The sequence below is a fragment of the Callorhinus ursinus genome, unplaced genomic scaffold (assembly GCF_003265705.2).
Source record: "Callorhinus ursinus isolate GAN/ISIS: 27379988/994484 unplaced genomic scaffold, GSC_fseal_2.0 scaffold36, whole genome shotgun sequence".
Lineage (NCBI taxonomy): Eukaryota > Metazoa > Chordata > Mammalia > Carnivora > Otariidae > Callorhinus > Callorhinus ursinus.
The window spans coordinates 5,020,616-5,047,195 of NW_027397098.1; the positions used below are offsets into that span (position 1 = coordinate 5,020,616).

General features: G+C 42.0%; 1 protein-coding gene and 1 non-coding gene across 7 annotated transcripts in view; both read right to left on the bottom strand.

Annotated features, from left to right (window-relative positions):
* DHTKD1 (dehydrogenase E1 and transketolase domain containing 1) overlaps positions 1–26,580 on the bottom strand; it is a 56,075-nt gene that overhangs the window by 22,609 nt on the left and 6,886 nt on the right. For all 6 annotated transcript variants that reach the window (XR_012374571.1, XR_012374570.1, XR_012374572.1 and 3 more), the window contains exons 2-10: positions 18,100–18,255; positions 14,364–14,575; positions 13,354–13,548; positions 10,761–11,030; positions 6,800–6,971; positions 5,372–5,570; positions 3,470–3,782; positions 2,189–2,273; positions 1,580–1,719 (exon numbers count right to left, since the gene is read on the bottom strand). Coding sequence is in view for 3 of the 6 variants with exons in the window: in XM_073879914.1 (XP_073736015.1) it covers positions 1,580–1,719; positions 2,189–2,273; positions 3,470–3,782; positions 5,372–5,570; positions 6,800–6,971; positions 10,761–11,030; positions 13,354–13,548; positions 14,364–14,575; positions 18,100–18,255 (1,742 nt within the window). In the remaining 3 variants the exon portion in view is untranslated. The remainder of the gene's footprint in view (positions 1–1,579; positions 1,720–2,188; positions 2,274–3,469; positions 3,783–5,371; positions 5,571–6,799; positions 6,972–10,760; positions 11,031–13,353; positions 13,549–14,363; positions 14,576–18,099; positions 18,256–26,580) is intronic.
* Positions 17,050–17,156, bottom strand: LOC112810146 (U6 spliceosomal RNA). Its single transcript, XR_003204773.1, has one exon. It is a non-coding gene; the product is annotated as a U6 spliceosomal RNA (small nuclear RNA).

Consider the following 26,580-nt stretch of genomic DNA (forward strand, 5'->3'; position numbering starts at 1 on the left):
AGATGCAAGGCATTTACTTGGAGCTTTCTAAATAGTAATAGTCAAAATGAACTGATACGATATATCGAGTCACAATTCAGAGAAGGACATGGGGGTGGTGGGATACTTCACATTTCAGTATCTAGATCCCCAATCTGACTTGATTCAGGGGTAGATTTCAGACTAATGTAAAGAAAAGATGAGCTTCATGTCCTTTTAAGTAATTGTTCTGGAATCTTGCTTGTGACAAGCGAATTTTTTTAAATATTGAGTATCAGTATACTCAAGATTATACTCAAATGACTAGAATAGGAAGAAAGATGACATGCCACTAAGCATACCTTGAAGGATAATTTAACAAACATCATGTGCCCAGCACTATGCTAGCTATTAGATAAAAGTGAAAAGACCCAGCCCCTGACTTTGACTCTAATGAGTAGAGCTCAGTGACTAGCACATAGAAGTATATGGTAATAGATATATTCGTCAAGCCCACTAAACCTTAGAAAATAAGGTAACCTTGAGAAAGCTGGGCATTTTTTTAAAAATAAGCTCTATGCCCACTTATGGTGCCTGAACACATGACCCAAAGATCAAGACTTTCATGCTCTACTGACTGAGCCAACCAAGTGCTCAAGGACTTTTTTATTTTTTTTAGTAGGCAAGAAATGTTGACTTATTATCCACATCTTTGGCTTCCTTTAATGAATTCAGCAACGCACAGATTACAACATCAATTTTGGATTGACAAAATGAATAACCATTTGACATTCACAAGACTACAGATAAGTAGCTGGAGTAAAACAGCTCTAGTCTACTCCCTAGTATGCTGCTTCCATCCCAAGTGTATAGACCTTCATTCTCCACCCATTCAGCACCCTTTATTTCAAAAAGGATTGAACCCGTGTCGCTAATGGCAAGATTATTTCTTTTTTATGGCTGAGTAATATCTAGAGGGTATAACACTAGGTGAAATAAGTCAGTCAGAAAAAGATAAATACCATATGACTTCACTCATGTATGGAATTTAAGAATGAACGAAATGAATGAAAAGAAAGAGAGACAAAAAACCAGACTCAGAGAACAAACTGGTCATGACCAGAGGGAAGGCGGATAGATAGATGGGGGGCTGGGGGGCTGGGGGGCTGGGTGAAATAAATGAAGGGATTAAGAGTACACTTATCTAGATGAGCACCAGGTGATGTATGGAAATGCTGAATCACCATACTGTACATCTGAAACTAATATAACACCATGTTAATTATACTACTTTAAAAAAAGATTGAACTCGGGGCGCCTGGGTGGCTCAGTTGGTTAAGCGACTGCCTCGGGCTCAGGTCATGATCCTGGAGTCCCGGGATCGAGTCCCGCATCGGGCTCCCTGCTCGGCAGGGAGTCTGCTTCTCCCTCTGACCCTCTTCCCTCTCGTGCTCTCTGTCTCTCATTCTCTCGTTATCAAATAAATAAAATCTTGAATAAATAAATAAATAAATAAAGATTGAACTCAAAGTTGCCAACATCTGCTTCTAGTTGCTTTAAGAATCCTATAACTATAATTATCGGTACCTGGGTTTTACAATAAATTGAAAAGACATCCTACCTCTAGAAACCCCTTCTGATTCGGGTCCATATGGTTCAGAGGGATATAGGTGTCATCGGTCCTCTGGCAAACAACCATTGCGTGCCTCTGACTAAAAGTTCCACGGCCAACATCTTGCCCACTCAGACGCACATTAAAACCTTAAGCAAACAGGTAGGAAAAAAGAAAAATCCAGATTCCCATGAATAACTTAAGGCATGGTGACCCTGAATTCTTACACATCAGCTCAACCTGAGAATTTTCCTTAGCAAAGAGATTATCGTTACTAAAATAAACCTGTCCTATATTCAAAAGTGTGTGTAAGGTGAGAATATACAAGAATGGAGAATCATCATTCGCTCTACAATCTTTAGAGGAAAATATCTTTCCAACTCATCCAGCACAGAGCCCTTTGTTTCACAGCAAGAAACGTTCTGTCATTTATTCTCTGATGAAGGTTACCAACATGACTTATACTAAGATCAAATAATATTGTCGAAAAGTTTAGAACCTCTCTAGTCAATGAAAATGACAGGAGATAGTTCTAATCCAAAACCTCAGGGGTCACATATAACAAATGTCATACAAAGCACCCCCTACCAGCTGTGTAGCTAACCAGAAACTTCTTACCCTGAGCAAGTAATGAGCCCAAGGCAAGAGCTTCTGCCGTGGCCCAGTCTAACTTTGTTCCATCCATCACTTTCTCCAGTCTGGACTGCAAAAAATGGAAGGGGAGGGGAAAAAAAAAAAAAAGACACTTTTAAGAGTCTACCCCCTTTTTCACACCGAGTCCAAACAATGTAATGCAACAACAGTAAGTATCAAAAGCACAATGTTAAGTAAAAGAGAAAGTGTGAAGGAAACGTAAGAGGATGACAGCAGTTCTAGGTTTTCAACCAGGCAAAACAAGCAGGCGCTTGGGTTAGTGGTTAACCTGTGCGTGAAGCAGAGGAGATGGCGCCAGGGAGTGCACGAGGGAAACTACGTCTAATATTCTAATTCTTCAGCTGGGTGGTAAGTACATAGATTGTTTTAAGAGTCTCTACGCCTGGGGTGCCTAGGTGGCTCAGTCGGTTAAGCATTCGACTTTTGGATTTGGCTCAGGCCACGTCTCATGGGTCATGAGATCGAGCCCCTCAAGGGACTCCCTGCTCAGCGGGAGTCTGCTTGGACATTCTCTCCCTCTTCCCCTCCCCTCCCATCTCAAATAAATAAATCTTAAAAAAATAAGTCTCCTTACAGACAATAATAACCTAAAAAGGAAGTCATCCAGAGGACAGTGCCTCCATTCAAGTTTAAGAAAGGCGAAAGCCTTTGGCTCCTTGCTCCCCCACTTTCAGCACAGAGTCCCACATTCTAGGAAACACCAAGGCACCGGCAAACCAAGACTTCAATCTATATTTAACCTGAGACAATATATAAAACTGAGACCCGCATAAGGGCCTAAACGGTCGCCTTTGGGGTATGCGTGTTGACTTTTATTCATTTTTATTTAAGCTACTCCCCAAAATGAAAGTGTTTTCTGCTCACTGGTCAGAAAAATCGAAACAGGCATTCCTGTGCCGCCGTATCTATGATAATGGGCACGTAGTCCACATGCATGTGATGTATTAAACATGTACGAATAAATAAATAAATGGAGGGAAATGAGAAGCAGACCAAATCTGCATTGACTCTCAGGACCAAACCATGTATGTGGGTAGGAAGGGAAGAAGAAAAAAAAAAAGGAGAAAGGGACAAATCGGAGTTCAGTGACTATCAGCACCAAAACATCACCAGGATCGGCTCCCACCACCTGGCGACCCACAATCAGTAACTCCCAAATTCGTTAGCCAACCGGAAAGACCAGATCAATGCCGATTTCTCTGCTGCACGAGACAAACAGTCACTGGAAATCATAAGGCTCCCTACCTGAACATACATCTTCAGAAGGTGACTGTGCATCTGGAGGTCCTCTGGCACCTCCACGGACTTCAAGCCAATAAACCGCAGGAGGTCGAGGGGAACACCCGTGTCCCAGGTGCTAATGCAGGCTGGCGGCCGGACCAGGCCCTGCCAGTGGGCCTGCAGGTTGGTGGCCGGGGGGCTATAGTGCGCCATGTTGGTTAAATGGTCATTTAACTTCGCGTAGTAGGAGGATTTGATTTCCAACACCTCTTCCTGAGTCATGAGTCCGTCAGCAATCAGGTGCTCTGCATAGGTGTCTGGGATGCTCTTTCGGGCTCTGTCCAGGAAACAGGGGAAAAAAGGCCATCTGATTTGCAACAACTGAAGAATGAGACACAGTCACCGTCAAAGGTATCACAGAGCATCATCACCATAAGAAGGCACGCAGGGCACATTCTGGAACTAGACAGCGGGGGTGGTTGCACAACATTGTTGAGTGTACTAGATGCCTCTGAATTGTTCACTTTAAAATGATCCATTTATGTAACTTTCACTCCAATACCTTATTTTTTGTTTAAGGCAATGGTGAGTAACAACCTCTCCCAAGTAAGCAAGAAAAAAACAAATTCCTCTTTATAGGCTTTCAGCTACATCAAGGTAGAAATAATTAGTAGAGTTTCTCTATGAATTGGTACATTCTGGACAGTTATTTATAAAAGTGACCTACATTGTCTACCCCTTTATTTCAAAAAGTATTGAACTCAAAGTCGCCAACATCTGTTTCCGGTGGCTTTAATAATCCAGGAACTATAATAATCAGTATCCCAATTTTACAACAGTAATAATGCCACTCTATGTTCACATAATACTTTAAACTACAAAGCTTGCTCACATACTTTATCGTATTTAGTCCTGACAAAAGTAAGGTAGACCAGATAAATCTTTTTTAATGGGGCCCTGAGCCACATCAAGCCACTCAGCAGCTAAATTCAAAGCTAAACAGAGAACCCAGACTTGCTCTTCCAAGAGCAGTCTGCTACCTATGACCAGAAAGACCTGTAAAATGTCACGCAATTTATTCCTCTGCTTTCATTTATACCTATGAAGAAGGGGGGAAGTGGCTCTGTTGTACTCTCTAGTATCAAAACAAAAATTCCAAAGTAACACGTTCCTCTCTGTCACATTAATCTTCTATCCCAGTGCTGTCCAGCAGAAATGTAGTATGAACCAATGCGTAATTAAAAATTTCTTAGTGGTCACATTAGAAAAGGCTTAAAAAAAAATAGGTGGAATTAATTTTAATAACATATTTATTTAACCCAATATAGGCAGAATATGGTCACTTCAATACTTTACCAACATAAAAATAACTATTGAGATAGTTTACATTTTTTTTGTCAGATGAAGTCTTTGGAATCTGGTGTGTATATTACACTTACAGCCCCTCTCCAGCAGGACTGGCCACATTTCAAGTGTTCAGTAGCCACGTATGGTAGTGGCCTCCATATTGGATGGTATGATTCTCAAGATTCCTTACAATCCATCATATTACTTGCCGAGGCACCAAGCGAATCATGGAGGATCTGCTTCTGGTCCTGTCGATGGTATACTAAGTAGCTTCAGGGTACGGCCTCTGCCCAAGTCCTCCTACTTCAGTTTCCCATCTGCCAAGTGGGGTTGGTAAACTGCCTTTGTTTATTCAATGAGCAAATGAGTAGAGTTTGAAGAATATGGGGAGCTTTCCTGGGACCCATAGGGTGACCATCCCAGTTTGCTCAGGACTGTCCCAGTTTTAGCACTGGAAGTTCTATGTACCAGGCAACCCAGGGAGTTGGTCACCCTACCTCAGAGTGTCTAATAAAAATAGTAAAATAATGTGAGCACTATGGGGGTGAGGGGATCTTCAACAGAGGTTTAAAATCACACCTGATGATTTTGTACATGACTGGGTTGGTGAAGAAGGGCTCGTCCAGCTCATTGTGGCCCCACTGCCTGTAGCATAACAAATCAACAATCACATCCTTCCGGAAATGGCGCTGGTATTCAAAAGCCAGTTGTGTGGCACGGACCACTTCCTCTGGGCTATCTCCATTGACATGGATGATGGCGCAGCCCACAAGCTTCCCTGAAACAGAGAAGACAGATGAAACCAGCCGGCTATCCCCAAATGACATTAGCCCACCTCCAAGTCCTGTTGCCTGTGTGGGGAGGCAGCCCACATACTCAGAGATGGTTTGGCTGGTTTGTTAAGAACCCATACTTTGGAGTCCAGCTGACAGGAAAGAGGTCATGTCCCAGCTCTGCAACTTACTCTGTGACCTTGGTAAAGTTATAAAGCTCAGTCTTCTTATCTATAAAACTGAGATAATAGCTCCTACCTCTTAGCAATGTTGTAAAGATTACATGAGTTAATAAAAGAGAAGTCCTAGAATGTGTTCCCAGTATCTCTATCAAACTAATCACAAAAAATTCATAGGGACCTCTGGCTGGCTTAGTTGGAGGAGCAAGGGACTCTTGATCTTGGGGTCCTGAGTTCGAGCCTCACACTGGGTATAGAGATTACTTAAGAATAAATGAACTTTAAAAGAAAATTCACAGAGATAGCCCCAAAAGGCATCCAGGATAGGGTCTGGGTGCAAAAACGGAATAGTTCCTACCACCTAACAGTTTTTGTAACTCATGAACTGGATGATGGGTAAAAAAGCCTGCCTTTCTCTTAATTCTGCCCAATTTCCAGGGTAAAACGAGTCAACTTTGCTTCCTCACATCTGATTTCTAACCAAGACCACTTAGCCAAATTCACTGACTGAATATACCATCTTGACTGGGGTTTTGGGTACCCCAGGTCTGAATCTCCTAAAGACGAGTACTCTGGTGTTGTATCAACTGTACTGATCTTTGGTTTTTACCAGATCATTCAACTGGATACTTGGACAATTTAAGATGGCACCCTCTCAGTTCCACTCTTGTCTTACTTCCTCGGATTCCAAGATCACACTCAGACTTTTTTTTTTTTTTTAGATTTCATTTATTTATTTGACAGAGAGAGAGATAGCAAGAGCCGGAACACAAGCAGGGGGAGTGGGAGAGGGAGAAGCAGGCTTCCCGCGGAGCAGGGAGCCCAGTGAAGGGCTCGATCCCAAGACCCTGGGATCATGACCTGAACCAAAGGCGGACACTTAACGACTGAGCCACCCAGGCGCCCCCACACTCAGACTTTTAAAGGAATATTAGTAACACTGTTGGTGACTACTGACCATATCTGATCCAAAATTTAAAACGGGATAACCAGCGAGGTTCACTCTTCCAAGTGAACTAGATGTTTCTCTAGGGCCGCCTCCCTGTGTCACATACCGATATCACTGCAGTATAAGGAAGACCTTCCTCTTTCTGCAGGAGTGGTGTAACCCAGCTGGTTATTGACAATCAGATGGACACTCCCACCAATTCTGAAATGTGGGAGATTAGACAGCGTAAATGTTTCGGGAACAATCCCCTGACCACAGAAAGATGCATCACCGTGAACCTAAATCATGGAGGAGAAAACGAGAAAATGAACATAAGGGGTGTAGAAATTTATGTTTCTAATTGGAATAAATTGTTTTCAAATAATAACAGGAATAAAAACAACCACACTCTCACTGCTCCTCTGCCTTCCCAAAACTCTGCTGGTTCTGTACAGGATTTTCTAGAATGGTTAGGCTGATCTCAAGCAGGTTTCAAAGCCCTTTTCCTCTTGTGGCCACCACCAGCTGATCCATTCTACCCACGCCCACATTATCATTCATACCCATCATTTCTAATATACCCATCAACATTCTAGAACAAACAGCAGCACCACAGAAGGAAGGGCTATTGGAGGTATAGAAGGAAAATCAGCTCCAGCACAGTTTTCACAAAAACGGCCCGCAAGACACGAGGAACAGTGCACAGCTTTGAACCTTTTCTCTTCCCCAATCATCCCGCCCCTGAAAAGAGTCCGCGTGCAGCTTGCATCCCCTGATCCCCACTGGGTGTGCTGGCCACCACTATAAACATAAAGGAGCGTGATGTGACTGCAAAGACAGGAGGTGGGGCGGGGGGGTGGGGAGTCTCTCACAAGTGGGTGAAAGGATGCTTTGGAACCAACAAAATACTACCACACAACGTCTGAAATGTGCTATTCTTCCAGAACATTTGAAGTCTGCTAGGTCACAACATCATCACAAAACCTGACGGACAGGAAGTGGTAGAGAAAAAGTGAAATCTCTTTTAGAAAAGTTGAAAGCAAATAATGAGGGAATTGTAGATCTTAGAAAATCTTAGAAGAAGATATGAGTTCTACTGACTTCAGGCTAAAAGGATATTACCTGTCAAATCAACATATTATACCCCGTAAACTTACATAACGTTATTGTTCAATATATTGCAGTAAAAAATAAATTAAATAAAACGCTAATATCAGAAACAGTCAAAATGCCGGAGTAAAAACTAAAATGATCTGAGATGCCCTAACAGCGTGACCATTGGAACTCTAAAAATAACAGAAGTAAAAGACCTAAATACGAGTAAAGAAAGAATACTTGGAAGTAGATTTTTTTAAAGGACATTAAAAATGTCCTTAAAATAGTCATTTTTTTATGTAAATAGAATATTTTGGCTAAGAAAGGAAGCACTCCTTTGCAGAAGTAACAATTCCAGGCCACACCTTCCCTTGGCCAGGGTCTATAGAGATGACTCCCATTTTGGAGTCCCTACACCTAGTAATAACGAATACCCGCACATTATCTCCACAGCATCAATCCACTCAGTGGGGGGGGGGGGGGGGGCGGTGCGGATAAGGAAGTCACTACTGTCCTTTTTACAGATGAGAAAACCAAGGTTCACCAAGAGTGCATATTTCACACTGGAGTAGACACTGGGCCTTCTATGGTACCTCCAGGTTTTTTTCTACGTATTTCTCTACCCCTCCAAGCCTTTCTCCTGGATCAAGGAACTTATTATGTACATGCTCTCATTTAATTTTTAGAACACTAGGAAGAATGGAATACACTCCCATTTACCTATGATATTCAGAGAACCTCGGTAACAGAACCAAGCACACCAAGCCAGAAAGCAGCAAAGGCAGGATTTGAACTCGAGTCTATGTCTTTTCTGCACCATGTTATGCTGTAAAGTCCAACCCTTAGCCACCAGGTCCCGGGGCTCTGGGCATCTGAACGCTCCCCCTTGATGAGGGGATTTTTGGGGGACAGTGGTGTTAAGAGGAGTTCCGTAAAGCAAGGAAGAGGGAGGGATTTGTGCCTCTTCTGCTCCTTTAGAAAAATGTTACAGTAGAGGCAGTGGTAAGAACATACCATCTGGGGGAGGGGGGCACCTGGGTGGCCCAGTCTGTGAAGCATCTGACTCTTGATTTCGGCTCAGGTCAGGATCTCAGAGTTGTGGAATGGAGACCCCCACCGGGCTCCACGCCCAGCGCTGGGGGTGGAGCCTGCTTAAGATTCTCTCTCTCACCCTCCCTCTCTCCCTCTAAAAAAAAAAGAACCTAACATCTGGCCTCAACTATACTCAAACAAAAATTTCTCAAAAAAGGAACATAACATCTGCTCTTAACTTGCATCGTTTTATCATGGTCTTTGGATTCTTGGCACGAAAGCGCACATGTGCCATTTGCTAATTTTATTTTCTTCTTAAATCACAAGAGAAACCACTTCACTATGCCCCAGAAAGCTTTTTGGGAGTAAGGGTCCATAAGCACAAACAAATGCTGAGTGAGGTGGGAGCTACTCAGCCAAACACAGCCAGGGGGTTAGACACACGTACCCATCACAAAGGACAATCTACCTTCACCAGGCTCTGGACCCAGATAAACAGAAGACGGGCAGAAAAAGTAGCATCCAGAATCTCACCCACCGTGATATTATAGGCTCCAAATTTAGAGTTCTCAGAAGAAATTAGAATTATATCCTTGAACAAGGCAAGACATGTACAGACACAGCAGGGCAAAATAATTTTGGAACACAAAGTAGACAAAAGAGGGCAGTCAGTCTCTCATCACTTTAAAGAAGTTACTTACTTCTAGAGCCCATGTGAAGACCTGCTTCACGCGCTGGGCGAACGTGAATGATAGAAATATTTTAGAGTATCATGAATTAAGTCAAGTGAAAGGTAAAGAGAATGGCTAACAATGTAACATTTCCATTTCAAAATACCATAGTGTAGTCAAAGGCAATGCTGCTACCCCCAATTTACTTACTACAAGTTTCTGGCCCATGAGAAATTACATGCGATAATAAGATACAGTTGTTATTTGGATAAGCAGCCAAATATTCTCCTGCCTTATAGAGTTACCTATTCCTGTGGGGCTTAAAGACTTAGTTACTGATACGCAGAATTAATTACTGCCCAGTAGTTAAAAGTTCATATTTAAATGAATACTCATAGAAAAAAAAAAATGTGACCCATAGTCCAAACCTCCAGGCTGTTGGGTTAGCAAAACTGGGGGGTAACGGGGGGTGACTAGGGGTGGGGGTGGGTAAAGGAAGCAAGAACCACGCTCATAATTAGTATTGGCTGCCTTAATGCCAAAGACCTTTATTTTATTTCATTATTATTTTTTAAGTAGGCTCTACACCCAGCATGGAGCCCAACACGGGGCTTGAACTTACAACTCTGAGATCAAGACCTCAGCTCAGACCAAGACTCAGATGCTTAACTGACTGAGCCACCCAGGCACCCCAAGACCTTTACCGTAAAACAAACAAGCAAGCCCTGTTAGATATATGGATACCACGTAGTTTCCTAAAAGTAATGACATCTGTCCTCTGAAAAGCATCAGGGTTACCAGTCGATACTCCCTTAAATAACATGCACAACTCAAGAAAGAAAAACACAAGACAAACCATAAGAGACTCTTAAGCATAGGAAACAAACTGAGGGTTGCTGGAGGGGAGGGGGTCGGGGGATGGGGTAACTGGGGGATGGGCATGAAGGAGGGCATGTATAATGAGCACTGGAGGATGTTATATAAGACTGATGAATCACAGACCTGTACCTCTGAAACCAATAATACATTATATATTAATTGAATTTAAATTTTAAAAATTTTAAAGTGGTTCTTCAAAAAAAAAAAAAAACCAACAACACAGTGAAACCTCGGTCTAAAAAGTCAGTTGCCTTGAGACTAGACCTCATACCTGCTATTAATTTTAAAAACAAGCCCGGAATCTTCTTTTCCCAAAAGTTAATCTCAATTTCGTCTTGAATGTCTACCATCTCCCTTCCCTTCCTCCTGCTCTCCTCAGCCTCTGGCCTCACTTCCTGAAGCTACAAGTACCTGTAAGCAAACGACTTTGTCCCCAGGCTGAGCCGAACTGTCTGGAGAGTAGTCCCCGTCCTGTCTAGACTGCTGCCTTCCTCGAGTCTTCCCCACGGCCACAGGGTTGACAGCTTCCAGGTGCGAGGGGTTAGGAAGCATGGTCACGTGGAGGGGATGGTGCGCGCCGAAGTCCAGGTCAACCGAGGAGGTCAAGTGAGACAGGACATCTCCAGTGGCTGAAACATTTTCCGGAAATTCACTTAAGCCTCTCATTTTACGGAACATCAGCTGTTATGAATAAACATACAAGAGAAAATGTCTTTTATCACAGTGGAGACCAGAGAAGAGGTGGTTAGTTTAAATCATACAACTGAAAGAAGCTGACACACATGCTTGTGTAACTATGATCACCATGCATTCTTTAAAAAGAAAGGCACAAGCTTCTAACTGCTTAAATGCACAGAACTATTTGGAGATCTTCACCATCAAATGAAATACCAACACTCTGAGAAGGGTCTAACACGACTAGTTAGACATGTAGACAGTAAGATAGTAAGATGTTACATAGTAAGTTACCTCTGCCTTGTAATATGCAAAATAATTTTTCTTAAATACACCTGTTAGAATATATTCTCCAAAATAACTTTTTATGAATCTTGTTAAAGGTAGACAGGAAAGGGGTGCCAGGGTGGCTCAGTCTGTTTAAGCATCTGCCTCCAGCTCAGGTCATGATCCCAGGGTCCTGGGATGAAGCCCCGTGTCGAGCTCCCTGCTCAGGTGGAGAGCCTGCCTCTGCCCCTTCCCCCCTCCCCGTTCATGCTCTCTTTTTCTCTCTCAATTAAATAAATAAGATCTTTGGGGCGCCTGGGTGGCTCACTCGGTTAAGCATCTGCCTTCAGCCCAGGTCATGATCCCAGAGTCCTGGGATCCAGCCCCGAGTTGGGCTCCCTGTTCAGTAGGGAGTCTGCTTTTCCCTCTCCCTCTGCCCCTCCCTGCTTATGCTCCCTAGTGCATGTGCTCTCTCTCTCTGTCAAATAAATATATAAATAAACTCTAAAAAAAAAAAAAATCTTTAAAAAAAAAAAGAGGTAGACAGGAAAATGATAGACTAGAACATAATCCCATTTAGACACAAGATGACATCCAGGATTAGCTCAAGTCACGCCTAAAAAATTCTGCTGTCCAATTTCACTTCATTTTCAGTCTACCTAGATATAACCATTACTACCCATTTTTAAAATGCACAAGCAAGAGAAATTAACTAAATTGTTCAAGGTCCTCAGCTAGTAAGTAACGAAGCCAGGTCTCAGGCCAAGGTAGTTACCAAAAACAGCATGTTATCCTCATTTATCCAATGGTTTGAATAACCCAAAAGCTTCTTACTGACCTATTGACAAATAGGAGCACACATACTTAGTATGGGTACATCCATGTTTCTCACAAATATGATCATTTATAATCCAGCATCTCTGAGTCATGTTTTTGTCTGCAGTATTTTCGGAATGCAATTTCTGGTTTAGGGATTTCTGCCTGTGTTTAAGGACATTCCTCCATCTGTCAATCACTTTATTCTGTTGTCTGCCTTTTCGAAAATACTGTCTTTCTAGAGCTGATTATCAATCTCTCTCGCATGAGAAAAACTGAGGTCCGAGAAACAGTGGTAAAGCTTGGCCCCAAGACATGACGTCATGTGTACTTTCTAGTGGTTTAAGGGTAAACATCCTTCCGTGGGCTCTATTCACTCCATTAACTCTCATAGTCCCTTTAACACTTAGAATTACTTTTAATCTCCTGGCCAAGATCAGTAGTGAGGTTTATCCACACATAGCAGCCACGATCTGATTAAACTGCAAGTCACTCTGATATTCCCGGACATTAAATCTGCAGCCCATGGGCACCTGGGTGGCTCAGTTGGTTAAGCGACTGCCTTCGGCTCAGGTCATGATCCTGGAGTGCTGGGATCGAGTCCCACATCCGGCTCCCTGCTCAGTGGGGAGTCTGCTTCTCCCTCTGACCCTCCCCCCTCTCATGCTCTCTCTCTCTCTCATTCTCTCTCTCAAATAAATAAATAAAATCTTTAAAAAAAAAAAAAATCTGCAGCCCTAACTCTCCAGTCTTTTGAGAGACTGATAGAGCAGCTGAGTTGGACGGAACAGGAACACCAAGATCCACTTACCTATAAAACTTCTCATGTGGTGGTCTCCCAGGATAACAATGTATTATTAGTTTTAGTACAGTATGCTAAGTATAAACTCTGCACATAATTGGAAGGTAAAATGGACTTCTTGGAAGGTAAAATTATAAATAATTGCACAGACCTTAATGTTTGCTTGAACGATTTCTATTAAATTAGGGAAGCGTGCTTCAAAGAACAGAAATTATGTATTCACGTCATCCTTGAGAAAACAAACTGAACTTTAGCTTCCCCGAGAGAAGAAAGAATCCATATAAGAGGACACAGAAAATCAACCCCAGTACCAGATCTATCCAACAATTCATTAGGCTACCTCTTGGACCAACTGCGCAGATGTTTACTCGGATTTCTAAAAGGAATTATTACTATCAGTTCTATTCTGTTACAGTCAATTGTGCATCAGACAAAGTATCTTACCTCTGGAGGGAACTGCAGAAGGCCTGTCAATAAATTAAGCCTCCCTCGGTGGGGCATGCCAATAATCACGTCCGTTATCCCGCTGTAGGCTGACATTTTCAGCAACTCGTGGAAAAAGCCCATCATGCTTTCGGCTCCTTCACCCCCATACCGCTTCACTGTGGCAAACTTGGTGGCCAAAAAGTGGTCAAACTCCTGTGGAACATCACGTCAGACACATCTGTTGCAGGAAGAGAGCCAGCTACTCAGGTCCAAGTCAGACACGTTTATGAGTGTTGTGGGAGGACCCTATACTACTTCAAGCGGCTGCAGCAATGCCCCTTCATGACATACTCCAGAGACAGGCGTTAATTAGTCCGGAGCATGGCAGGAACACCTTGCCAAGGACGCCAGGCAGCAGTGGGAATGCAGAGAAAATAACGTGGTGGTAGAATAACTTAGCCCCAGAGAAAGCCTCTTAGAATGTATTCCTCTGGGGGGTGGGCGGGGGGAAGGCATGTGTTCTTCTAAAGCAAGGGCTGGGCCTTCGATTCCACCCCTCCTAGCCCCTGAGTTTTAGTAGCCGGCTCTACAGTACTATCTCATCAATGTGGGCAAGCCATCCAACTATCCAAATGACTGGGAATAGTTTGTCATCTTGACATGCCGGAGCCTGATCCGAGCCCTGACAGATTCAATTCCATTTACTTGTACCAAGAGCTTTCATGCATAGCTTTCTCTGATCACTTGAGGTAATAGAAAGAGATCTTAAGGATTTTGCAGTCTTTTAGAGAGTGAGTAGGCAAATACATAAAAAGTATTTTGACTCAGAGGAGAACCAGTAGCTCTGGTGTTTGGTGATCTACTTTTTTCTACTTAGAACCAAGTGGTGTGTGTTATATTGTCTGTTGTGTTGAGGCAAGGGGATATCTGGGGTAAGTAAATGCTTTAATTCCCTCTCTTCAATATTTATGTATCTTTATAGAAAATGAGCCATCCTACTCCATTGATATTAGCTGGTACTTTTATACCTGAGATTCTAGCATTAGTTTTGACAGGTGTTTTCGCTCTTCTGTGCTAAAAGTCTCTTTTTTCAGTTCTTCAAATCGCTTGGCAAACCAGTCTTTCTCCTCCTGGCTCTGAAGTTGGGAGGTTTCAATAGAAATTTGCCCACAGTAGATTTGGTTGAGATAGGCCAATACTTCCTCAAGAGAGGCCTCCTCCTTCCCCATGTTCAATAATCCTACAAAATGGAATCAAAGGGATCATTTTAAAAAGCAATCAACCACGTAATTAATTATAGAACATACAAAATATTTCAATTCAGAGCATTTTGTTCTGGATAACTCGGGTCATCATCAATGGCTATCTAGATTTTTCTAAAGGCAAAACTAGAAATATGGTCAAAGGCCATGAAGTAGTCATACTAGGAGAGGGAATTAAATCTTTGCTTTATGCCAGATTTTGATTCTATTGTAATTTCAAAATAAAAATTGGAACCTGACATTCATCTGCTTTATAGCTAGAAATCAGAGGTCCTACCTTTATCTGAAATATCTTCCCAAATGTTCAAGTCTTATTAATAGCTATAAAGCAATTCTACCATTGAAGAGTTGGTCTTAATGTGAATTAATATTGATAGCAAAGCAATATTTTAAGGTAAAAGGAAATCTACCCAGCCCTCAGTCAAAACAAGGGATGGTTTGTAATCTATCAATAGCTCAGCACCAAATCAATTATCAGTCATTTGCCTAAACCTACACACCTACTTTATTATTGCTTATGGTTTCTTACAATAAACTTCAGCTCTTTGATACTGACTGACCATTCAAGTTATAGATATTGCTTTGTGTGTTGCTTGGCTTCTCTGCCTCCCATTTTAAGCTATAAAACGGGAACAGTCCAAGCACCTCAGGGGAGAGTTGCTAAGATTACATGAGATAGGAAATAACCCAATGTCCATTGATAGGATAAACCAAATGTGATGTAGCCATTCGATGGAATATGACTCAGCCACGTAAAGGAATAAAGTACCAATTTATGTTACAATATGGGTGAAACTTGGAAACGTTATGCTAAGTGAAAAAAGTCAGACACAAAAGGCCACGTACTGTGACTTTATTTATACAGAATGTCAAGAATAGGCAAATCTATAGAAACAGAAAGGAGATTCGTGGTTGCCAGGGACTGGGGAGACGGCAAAATGGGGAGTAACTGCTAAGTAGGCACAAGATTTCCTTTTGGGGTGATAAAAATGTTCTGGAACTAACTTGATGGTTGCACAACACTGTGGATATACTTAATGCCACTGAAGTGTATAGTTTAAAACGGCTAAAGCTCTGGGTAGCTCCGCCTTGCAGCGCAGGCGGTGCCTGTTGAATGCTTAAAAATCAACAGGACTGTGCTAGGTTGATCAGGTAGATGGAAGGGTATTCCATGCAAAGTTATGGACGTATGAGTTGACACAGTATCAGGGACCTGTATGTAGACTCAGCAAGAATAAGGCACAACAAGGGGACAGGGATGACACAGCTTTTCCACTCCTGACGGGCCCTTTAAATTATGATAGTAGCATAGATTCTTGTCTCAGAGACTCTGAACTGAGAATTACCTAGCTGAGTCCAGTCAAATCCTAGAACTGAAAGGTAACAAAATTGTTGTGCCCTTAAAAGTCACTACCTTTTGGAATGGTTTATTACACTGCAATAAATTACCAGACATTACTAATTGATGCATGTACCAGAATTTGACACTGGCTTAAGATTAACTTTAAAAAAATGACATGAGGGTCACCTGGCTGGCTCAGTCCTAAGAGCGTGTAACTCTCAACCTCGGGGCTAGGAATTTGAGCCCCATGTTGGGTAGAGAGATTACTTAAGAATAAAATCTTTAAAAATAATAAATAAGGGCGCCTGGGAGGCTCAGTTGGTTAAGCGACTGCCTTCGGCTCAGGTCATGATCCCGGAGTCCCAGGATCAAGTCCCGCATCGGGCTCCCTGCTCAGCGGGGAGTCCGCTTCTCCCTCTGACCCTATCCCCTCTCGTGTGATCTCTCTCATTCTCTCTCTCAAATAAATAAATAAAATCTTTAACAAATAATAATAATAAATAAAAATTAAAATAAAATAAAATAAAATAAAAAGTAAAATAAAATATGACATGAGGTAGGAGCCCAGGATCCTGATGGGTTATCCATCCCCAACTTTAAGTTCCCAGGGGCAAGAAAAAAGGCAGAAAAAGTTCAGGCTGCAGAAATGGAAGGTGATGTGGGTTGTCACCTTACCTCTGCCACTTTCTCGCTATGAGCTGCTTAAGTTCTCTGAGTGTCTGTTTTCCTACCAGTAACTTCTTTAGGCAGTAGGTATGAGAATTAATTGACATAATGGATATAAAGTGTCTGGCACATAATGGGAGTCTGACTTTTTTTTTTTTATTTCAGGACTTGGAATTTTTTTACTCATTTTTGAAACAATTTATTTTCTCTTGTGGAAAGAGCACTGACCATAAGATCTGTTTTCTTACCAAAGTTTTAAGTATACAATATGATATTGTTAACTATAAGCCCCGTGTTGTATAGATCTTCAGAACTTAATTATCTTTCATAACTGAAACTTTGTACCTTTTGACCCACACCTTCCCTTTCCCACCCCTCTCCAGACCCTGGGAACCATTATTCTACTGGTTCGAGGAGTTTGACTATTTTATTTCATTATTTTTCTTAAATACAGAATGCTTCATGAATTTGCATGCTATCCTTGTGCAGGGGCCATGTCAATCCTCTCTATATCACTCCAATTTTAGTATCTGTGCTGCTGAAGCAAGCACGAATTTGACTACTTTAGATTCCTCATACAGTGGGATCATGCAGTATCTGTCCTTCTGTGACTGGTTTTATTTCACTTAGCATAATACCCTCAAGGTTCATCCATGTTATCCCAAATGGCAGGATTTCCTCCTTTTTTAAGGCTGAATAATAGTCCATTCTGTACACATACTGCATTTTCTTTCTTTTTTTTTTTTAAGTTGGCTCTACGCCCAATGTGGGGCTTGAACTCATGTCCCCAAGAGCAAGAGTTGTATGCTCTACTAACTGAGCCAGCCAGGTGCCCCTCCACTGCATTTCTTTATTCATTCGTCCAACGATGGACATTTTGGTTGTTTCCATATTTTGGCTATTCTAATAATTACACAATAAACATGAGAATACAGATAACTCTTCAAGATCCTGATTTCAATTCCCTTGGATAAATCCTCAGAAGTGGGATTATTGGATCATATGGTAATTCTATTTTTAATTTTTTGAGGGAACCTCTAAATTGTTTTCCACAGTAGCTATACCTACTTGCGTTCCCACCAACAGTACACGAGGGCTCCCTTTTCTCCACATCCTTACCAACACTTGTTATCTGGTGTCTTTTTAATAGCCGTTCTAACTGGTGTGAGATGATAATATCTCATTATGGTTTTGATTTGCATTTCCCTGATGATAAGTGATACTGAATACCTTTCCATATATCTGTTGGCTATTTGTATGTCTTCTTTGGTGAATATGTTTTTAAACTCAGAGGAAATGGGCCCTATTGAAAGACTATTCTAGAACCTCAAGACAGGTCATCTTAGTGCTTGAATGTGCCCCTCACTGTCAACTCACATCCCCTGGAAGCCGCAGCTCCAGTGGGCATGTGGATTCTTCAAGAACAGAGAAAGGAGCCCTACCTCGTGTTGGCAGTTAACTGTCACATGGACAGTCAGTGTCAAAGAGCTTTACCTGTGGTATTAAAGGGTCCCTGCAGGGTCTGCACAAGAGCTTGGATTTCAGGCACATTCTCCTGCAAGGCTTGTCCACTGAAGAGGGGGTTGATTTTGGCAGCTTTATGACCATGTTCACAGTATATTGTCACCAATCTGGCAAGGCCATGATCAACTAATTCAAGGGGGAAAGAAAACAGTACAAACAATTTAGGAAACACCCACAAACCAAAAAAAAAAAAAAAAAATCAGTTTTTTCAAGTAAGTCTTTGCAGGCTTAGACTTTTTTAATGCATTGCTCCTACCCACCACATCTCAGGATTAAAGACTACCACAATCCAAGAAAACACACTTACTTCTTTAAATTTATCTCATGATAGCTAAAGTCACTAGGAAAAAAAAAAAGGAGACAGAACTATGAGTGTACCTTTGTAAAAACAACTATGCCCATTGATAGATCGTAAAAGGAAACACCTCAAACTGAAAAGAATTGTTAGAAGGCTGAGATTCTGGATAATTATAGTGCTCTTAATTATTTGAGATTTTTAAATATTTTACATAAAAAGGGATGCCTGGGTGGCTCAGTCGTTTGCCTTCCGCTCAGATCATGATCCCAGGGCCCTGGGATCAAGTCCAGCATCGGGCTCCCTGCTCAGTGGGGAACCTGCTTCTCCCTCTACCTGCCGCTCCCCCTGCTTGTACACTCATGCTCTCTCTCTCTCTCTCTCTCTCTCTCTGGCAAATAAATAAATAAAATCTTTAAAAATATATATTTTACATAAAAAATAGAAATAGGGGCGCCTGGGTGGCTCAGTTGTTAAGTGTCTGCCTTCGGCTCAGGTCATGATCCCAGGGTCCTGGGATCGAGCTCTGCATCGGGCTCCCTGCTCAGCGGGAAGCCTGCTTCTCCCTCTCCCCGTTTGTGTTCCTGCTCTCGCTAACTCTCTCTCTGTCAAATAAATAAATAAAATCTTAAAAAAAAAATAGAAATAGGTAGAACTACAAAATCAATGTTATATTTCCTTCTCTATTTCTTAAAGGCTAGGTACCTAGTTATTTCATAGACTCATGAAATCTTACACTAGAAAAAGATCTTTAAAATGATCTTGTCACTCACATAATGCAAACAAACAAACAAACAAAAACAAAACAAAAAAATCCCCTTTATAAAGCCCTAAATGAGTGGTTCCCTTAAGTCTCGGCTTGGAGGAGAGGCATTCTCTCTCAATGAATCCAACTGGTGATTTTATATTGAGCCAAAAACTGCTTTTCTTCCCTTTTTCACATGGAAGTTCTTCCAAATTTTAAAGAAAAAAAAAAATCCTTCACGCCCACAATCAATTCACCTTCAGTTAATCAAGGCAACCTTACAAACTGAGTGTAAATCTCTGAAGATAAGCAGATCTGCTCTTGAGGGCACACATTTTCTGAACATTTTTTCAGTTTGTGTTTTTCTTCTTAGAACCCAGAGAAAATTGTTAGCATATTTTGAATGACTTAATGACCATTTCATGAATATTTATTGCCATGCAAGGAGCTACACATGTGCTTGGGTTTGTAGTCAGAGGATTGCAGGCTCACAGGAAAGAACAGAGATGAAATGAATATGTAAAAGATACGTTTGCACTAATACAACAGTTAGGAGGTTCCATACTATGTCTAATAAGCTAATAAACTCATCAATCAAAACACACTTTCAGTCTGGAGGGTAGTTATATGAATTGCTATAGGGTTCTATTCCGAATCCTACTGAAGTTCTCAACTGCTGTGTTATGAAGTAGGAAACCTTCAGATTTGTGGCTAAAATCCAGACAGACCATGTCCAAAGCATTGTCCCCAATGGCCACTCCTTAAAAACACATTCTCCCTACCCCCCCCCAAAAACAAAACACAACAGAACAACAACAACAAAAAAAACCCACATTCTTTCCTGGGCTCTGTTTGCAAGATCCCGCTTTTCTCCTAACTCACTGGCTACTCAACCTCAGTCATTTGCCGGGAGCTCCTCTTCTTTGCCCATCTCTAAAATATTAGTGCTCTGCAGGTCTGCCCAGAGCCTTTTTCTCAGGCTGTTTTCTCCTGCAGGGTGATCCGCTGCACTTTCCGCAGCTTCTAGTAACGTGTACAAAACTACACCTCTAGCGGGACAAGTCCAATAGTAAATATGTAGGGTTACCGTCACTGTTCTCAAATTAGTAGCCCTGTTGAAAACATTCTCTTAGTGAACCTACGTCAGCTCACAGAGGTCACCGCCCACCAGACTTTTCATGCTACTCTAGAGCAATGGCATGGGCATCGGCGCAAGGTATGCTGCTCACTCCCAAGAACACATGGCCACTGCTATTCTGGCTGAGCCAGAGAAAGAGGTCCGTCCCCTCCGCACCTCTAGGTACATCCTACACCCAGCCTGGCAATCTGTTTTCTCTCGGACCCTCCTTCCATTGTTCTGGTTTCTTCTGGCAGACCCAATCCCGTATCCCTTCCCTCTGCCTCCCAGATCCTTCCATTGTCACCTCTGGAATTCTGCTCCATGATTAACAAACCTCTCTGCATTCCTACCCTCTTCTTTAAACTTTCCTTATACCCCTGTCCTAACTGGAAACTGCTTGCCCCCCCCCCCCCCCCCCCAGCCCCCGGAGGACAGCGGGAGGTGAAGCTACTCATCACCACACCCACCCCTCGGGTATTGAAGGTGGAGTCGAAGCCGCCTAGTTCCTCATGGGACATTCCCCTATCGTTATTCGCATTCCTGAATCGTTAGTGTTGTTTGGGGTTTTTTAAAGATTTTATTTATTTATTTATTTGAGAGAGAGAGAGAGAGAGAGAGAGAGAGAGAGAGAGAGAGAGACAGCGACAGCCGGAGAGGGAACACAAGCAGGGGGAGTGGGAGAGGGAGAAGCAGGCTTCCCGCCGAGCAGGGAGCCCGATGCGGGGCTCGATCCCAGGACCTGAGCCGAGGGCAGACGCTTAACGACTGAGCCACCCAGGCGCCCTGAAATGTTAGTGTTCTAACTCTGCAAACCTCTGGTCCTCTGAGGCACAACGACACAGTGTTGTCAACTAATCTCCGTTTGCCAACAGCCATTACAAGACAATGTTGTAGGAGAAGCTTAACGGAAGTGTCAGTATATGTAGATGAAAAAGTACTATAAACAGTATACATAGCATGAGGCTGTTCTTTGTTAAAGTGTATGTGTATAACACATAATGCATATTTCATTACATAGTCTATATAGCATAATATTAGTATCTATGTACTTCATATATATGTATGTGTGTATATATATTTCATATACGCAAAGGAAGTAGACCAAAAACTTAGGGATTATTCTATATTAAAATTCCTGATTTTTGGTTTTTTGCTTATCATATTTACTAAATTTTCCACAGTGAACATGTATAGAGCTCTTTAATTTAAATTGTATCCATTTAACTGACTTGTTGCCTCCTGCACTCTGAAAGCTTTTTTTTTTTTAAGATTTTATTTATTTATTTTGACAGAGAGAGAGAGCACAAGCAGGGGGAACATCAGACAGAGGGAGAGGGAGAAGCAGGCTCCCCGCTGAGCAAGGAGCCGGATGTGGGACTCAATCCCAGGATCCTGAGATCATGACCCGAGCCAAAGGCAGATGCTTAACCGACTGAGCCACCCAGGTGCCCCTGAAAACTTTTGATTAGTAGGTTTTCTCCAGTGCACCTGGCATACCCGTCCCCACCAGTGGACCTCTTGCCTGTAAGAATCAGTTATATTTGTTCCTATGGCTGTCGCTGTGGGAGAAAGTAAAATATTAGGGGGAAAATCATAAAAATCTAGAGAGACGTTGTATTCAGATTACTTCCATAAGTGCTCTTAATTTAAAAAATTTGCAAACACAAAAAAATAAATATATGTTAAAATACTTAAAGCATCTCTCATTTCTTTATCATACTCCTTGCTTTAATAACCCTTTTTGAAATTAACTGACATGAAATTAATGTGTTCTAGTTTCAAATGCACTGGATAAAAGTGCTTCACCTGTATTATTTTTGTAGCAAATAGTGAAATTTAAAGATTTAAAAGGATGCGAGCATCGCAATTGAATATATATATTTCTCATAAAAATAACTTCCTATCACTGTATAAATAAACCAAGGGATTACTGTAAAAGAAAAATGAGTATCTTCATGTTAGGCATCATACCACCCAAACAATTTAGTACTTAGGGTATCTATAGAAGTTCAGAAGAATTTAATTTGGTGTTTAAATCCTTAAGATGCCACAGAGAATAGGGAAAACAACAGCACATATACACAACTCTTCTTCAAAATGAAATGGAAAATACTGAAGGCAGGCTTCTGGCTCAAGAGACTGGCACAGAGCAGAAGCTCAAGAAACATTTGTTATGAACTGAGTGAAGTCCTGAGAGTCAGCGTATTATACGAGTCACAGAACCCTCAGGAGGAAAGTTTTCCAGGGCCCTCAGATGTACAGTACAAGAGCTGCTGCGGATCCTTCTTCCTTAGAGCCCCTCTTTTCTGAGAACTGCATCCTCCCATTCCAGGAAGTGGGTTCCCGAGGCCATGTCTAGCTCATTCCCTTCTGCCTCCCTCCCAATTGACGGATTGCAAAGACACCAGAGTCGAGGTGGGTCCGATTTAATCTTTCCGGACTTTATGACCTGGGATTGGGAGATAAGGGTGGTTCACTATGCCTCCTGTTTGTGCAAACAATGTGGTTTATGCTGAACACCTGCTTTCCTTCTGGAAGTCTGGAATTTTGGCACATGCAGAGGATGCTTACATGAACATCTGCCGATAAAAACCTTGGGTGCAGAGCTTCTAATGGACTTCCAGGTTAGCAACATTGCACATCTATTACTGTGTTTATGTTACTTGAAGAGGAGAGCATTCTGTATCACTCCTCATGGGGGAGAGAGTATAAGAAAGCCTGCACAAAGGTGGCTCCAGAGGTGCCTTTTCCCATTATGATCCCGCTATGTATCCTTATTACATCACTGTGATAAATCTGAGCCATGAATACAACTATAGGCTGAGTGCCATGAGTCTTTCTGGTGAATCTCCAAATGTGGGGGTGGTCTCGAGGACCCCCGACTCACATTATGGGGGGCAGAGGAGCTGAGTACATTAACAGCTGTGCCCTGTGGGCCCATGCGCAGCTTTTGCCAATATTCCCTGAGTTAGTTCTGGTCTTCTTCCCCCCACTGAGTCTTGGTTGCTGCACATATCCTTCGGTTCTGGGAGATACCCTTGTATCTTTCAAATAAAGTCCCCTCTTTGCGTTAGATAGCCACAGTTGGTTTCTGTTGCTTGTGACCAAAAGAACCTAGGCTAATAGGGGAGTGAAAAAAAAATATGACAGGGATATCTACATCAGTGACTTTATTCTCTCCATAAGCAAGCACAGCAGGGGCGCGAAAGGGTTTGATTTTCGGGAAGGGTTCATACTAACCATCATGAAGTACACAGGCAAATAAACTAAACTTAGTACTTAAACATAAAGACAGTAGAGTTCTTTCTCATCATCCGGTCATAAAGAGCCTCCCCTAAAATATCCAGATCAGATCCAATAATCTTCCACTCAAGGCAGCATATGCTTATAGCACGTGGGAATGTTGGATAAAATGACTGAAGACTCCAAGAAAGAGAATTTCGTAATTGGAGTCCCTCTGAACCCCATTAAAATGTGATGCCTGCCTCACAGCTTCAGCTTAGGAACTTCACAGATAACCACCTTAAAACCAAGACTTTGTACCACAATACTATATTCTGTACAGCAAACTCAGACCTAGGCTGTGCAACCGAGTTCATTTTATATCATACCCTCTCTTTCCATCTCAAACACAGTATCTTTATTAAATAAATTTATTTCGCCGGGTATTTCTTCCTTAAAAAAAAAAACACTAAACAAAACAACAACAACAACAAAACAAAAAAATCCTTGTTCTGGTCCTGTTTTTCTCCCGATCCTTTCCTAAATCACTGCCAAGATAGGTAAGTGTCACAGATTGATAGTTATGATAATGAGAACTAACTTTTTTTAAAAATTTTATTTATTTATTTGTCTGATGGAGAGCGAGCGAGCACACGCATGCGCACGCACACAAGGGGGGGTAGGGGCAGAGAGGGAGAGGGAGAAGGAGACTCCTTGCCTAGCAGGGCAGCCCAATGCAGGGCTCAATCCCAGGATCCTGGGAGCGTGACCTGAGCCAAAGGCAGATGCTTAACTGACTGAGCCACCCAGGCGCCCCAAGAACTAACTTCTGCTACACACTGTGCTCAGAGTTTCACACACAGCACTTAACTCTTACAACACTGAAATAGGTATCCTTAGCTGCAGAAGAGTAAACTGAGGCTCAAAGAGTAAACTGACATTGCAAGATGTCACATAGGTAGTGAAGAAGGTAGAATTTGAGCTCAAGCGTATCTGACTTCAAATCCAGTCTTTTATCCATTATACCACATCAAAAATTGAAAAGGAAAGTCCAGAGCCTACAGCAAAAGGGATGAGAGAACTGGACATCACTGGGACATTAAAAAAAAAAAAAAAAAAGGCACAGGGCGCCTGGGTGGCTCAGTTGGTTGAGCAACTGCCTTCGGCTCAGGTCATGATCCTGGAGTCCCGGGATCGAGTCCCACATCTGGCTCCCTGCTCAGCAGGGAGTCCGCTTCTCCCTCTGACCCTCTTCCCTCTCATGCTCTCTATCTCTCATTCTCTCTCTCTCAAATAAATAAATAAGATCTTTAAAAAAAATTGTTTTTAAAAATTTTTTAAAAAGTACAAGAGGGTGCCTGGGTGGCTCAGTTGGTTAAGCGACTGCCTTCGGCTCAGGTCATGATCCTGGAGTCCCGGGATCGAGTCCCACATCAGGCTCCCTGCTCGGCGGGGGGTCTGCTTCTCCCTCTGGCCCTCTTCCCTCTCATGCTCTCTGTCTCTCATTCTCTCTCTCTCAAATAAATAAATGAAATCTTTAAAAAAAAAAAAAAGTACAAGAGCTAATGTCATTAGCCTTTTTTGGTCTGCATTTGTATTCCAGAATTATTGAGATTTTTAAAAATCCCTAATGCACTAAGATTTTCTTCAACTACTTTTCCCATGACTCCAGTAAAGGTTCCCGCTATTTCTAATACGCAACATACCCACAACCTCACTTCAACCATTAAAGCTCAATGCCAAGTTCAGTAATCACTCAACACTATTTGGAATCCTATAGCTCCCATCTTCTGCTGGTCCCTAATTTCCGCCATTTTTTGCAATCCAAATCCTCCATAATTAAACTTATACTCATGAATCAGCACTCTTCCATTTTCAACTGGGACTGTTGATAAATAAATTCAAGCTTACCTGAATTGAGGTTTACAGAGGCTAAAGTACAAGCTGTTACTAATAACCAGCTACAAAAAACACTAATCGTAGGTCAAATTTTAACTAGTGAAACCACTGCCATCTAAGAGGTTACTAGAAGCAAATTCAGTATCTCCTTAAAGCCTCCATGTAATGGAAGTCTTAGCAAATGATGCAGTCGTCCTATGCAGGCACTGATTTTCAGCCAAGATAAATATTTCAAGAAAGAACGCTGATGAAGGAAGGGCAAAGAGGAGGAGCGAGGCACCACAACTTTGATCATACCTCCTCCCACTTCACTATGTCACCTTTCATATGGAAGGATGCCATGTGTCCATTTTCAGTAGGGCTTGTCATTTGATTAACTTTGCCAATACGAAAAAGCTGTATACATGATCCATCACACCAACTCAATCATTCCTCTCAACCAAGATGGTACCTTTTAAGACAACTGGCAGGCTAGTTAATTAAACCATGTACTCCTGTTCTAATTAATAGAACTGACCATAAGTACACACTTAAATGGAACTTAAGAAAAAACCCCAGCAAGTCTTCGTTGTGTTCATCAGTAAAAAAGAAACTATTACTTTTTCTAAAACATAGTAATACAGTACATTACCCAATGTATCTCAAAGGTGCTTCCTTTCTTGATACTCGGTGTTATGGCGATACATGCAAAATTCAATGCACTAAATGTTATAAATAAATTGCATATACAGAATCATATTTCCATTTCTTAGTAGGAATAAATCATTTCATAAGTATTCAGTTAACTGTGGAGCTGAGAGGAATGTAGGACAAGGTCTTCACCAGGCAGGATCTTACAATGTGAGCGGATGGTCCCTACACAAAACTGCACAGTCATAAAACGTTCAGTAGAGTCCAAGGGGTCCCATACTGAGAGTTGAAGGAGCTCAGATTAGGATAGGCTGGAGTTGTCTCGACAGATGTCACGGAGGAGCTGGGAATGGAGATGGCTAAGAAGTGGAAAGGCATATAGGATAAAGAACGTGGGGGAATTTATGTTGGAGAGAGGTAAGAAAGAAGGCAGAATGCGTCAGGAAACATGAAGTGCATTGAATATTAAGCTAAAGAATCTGGATTTTGTTCTGAGAGGCAAAGTAGAGCCTTTGGACATCTGAGTTAAGAAAATGACTC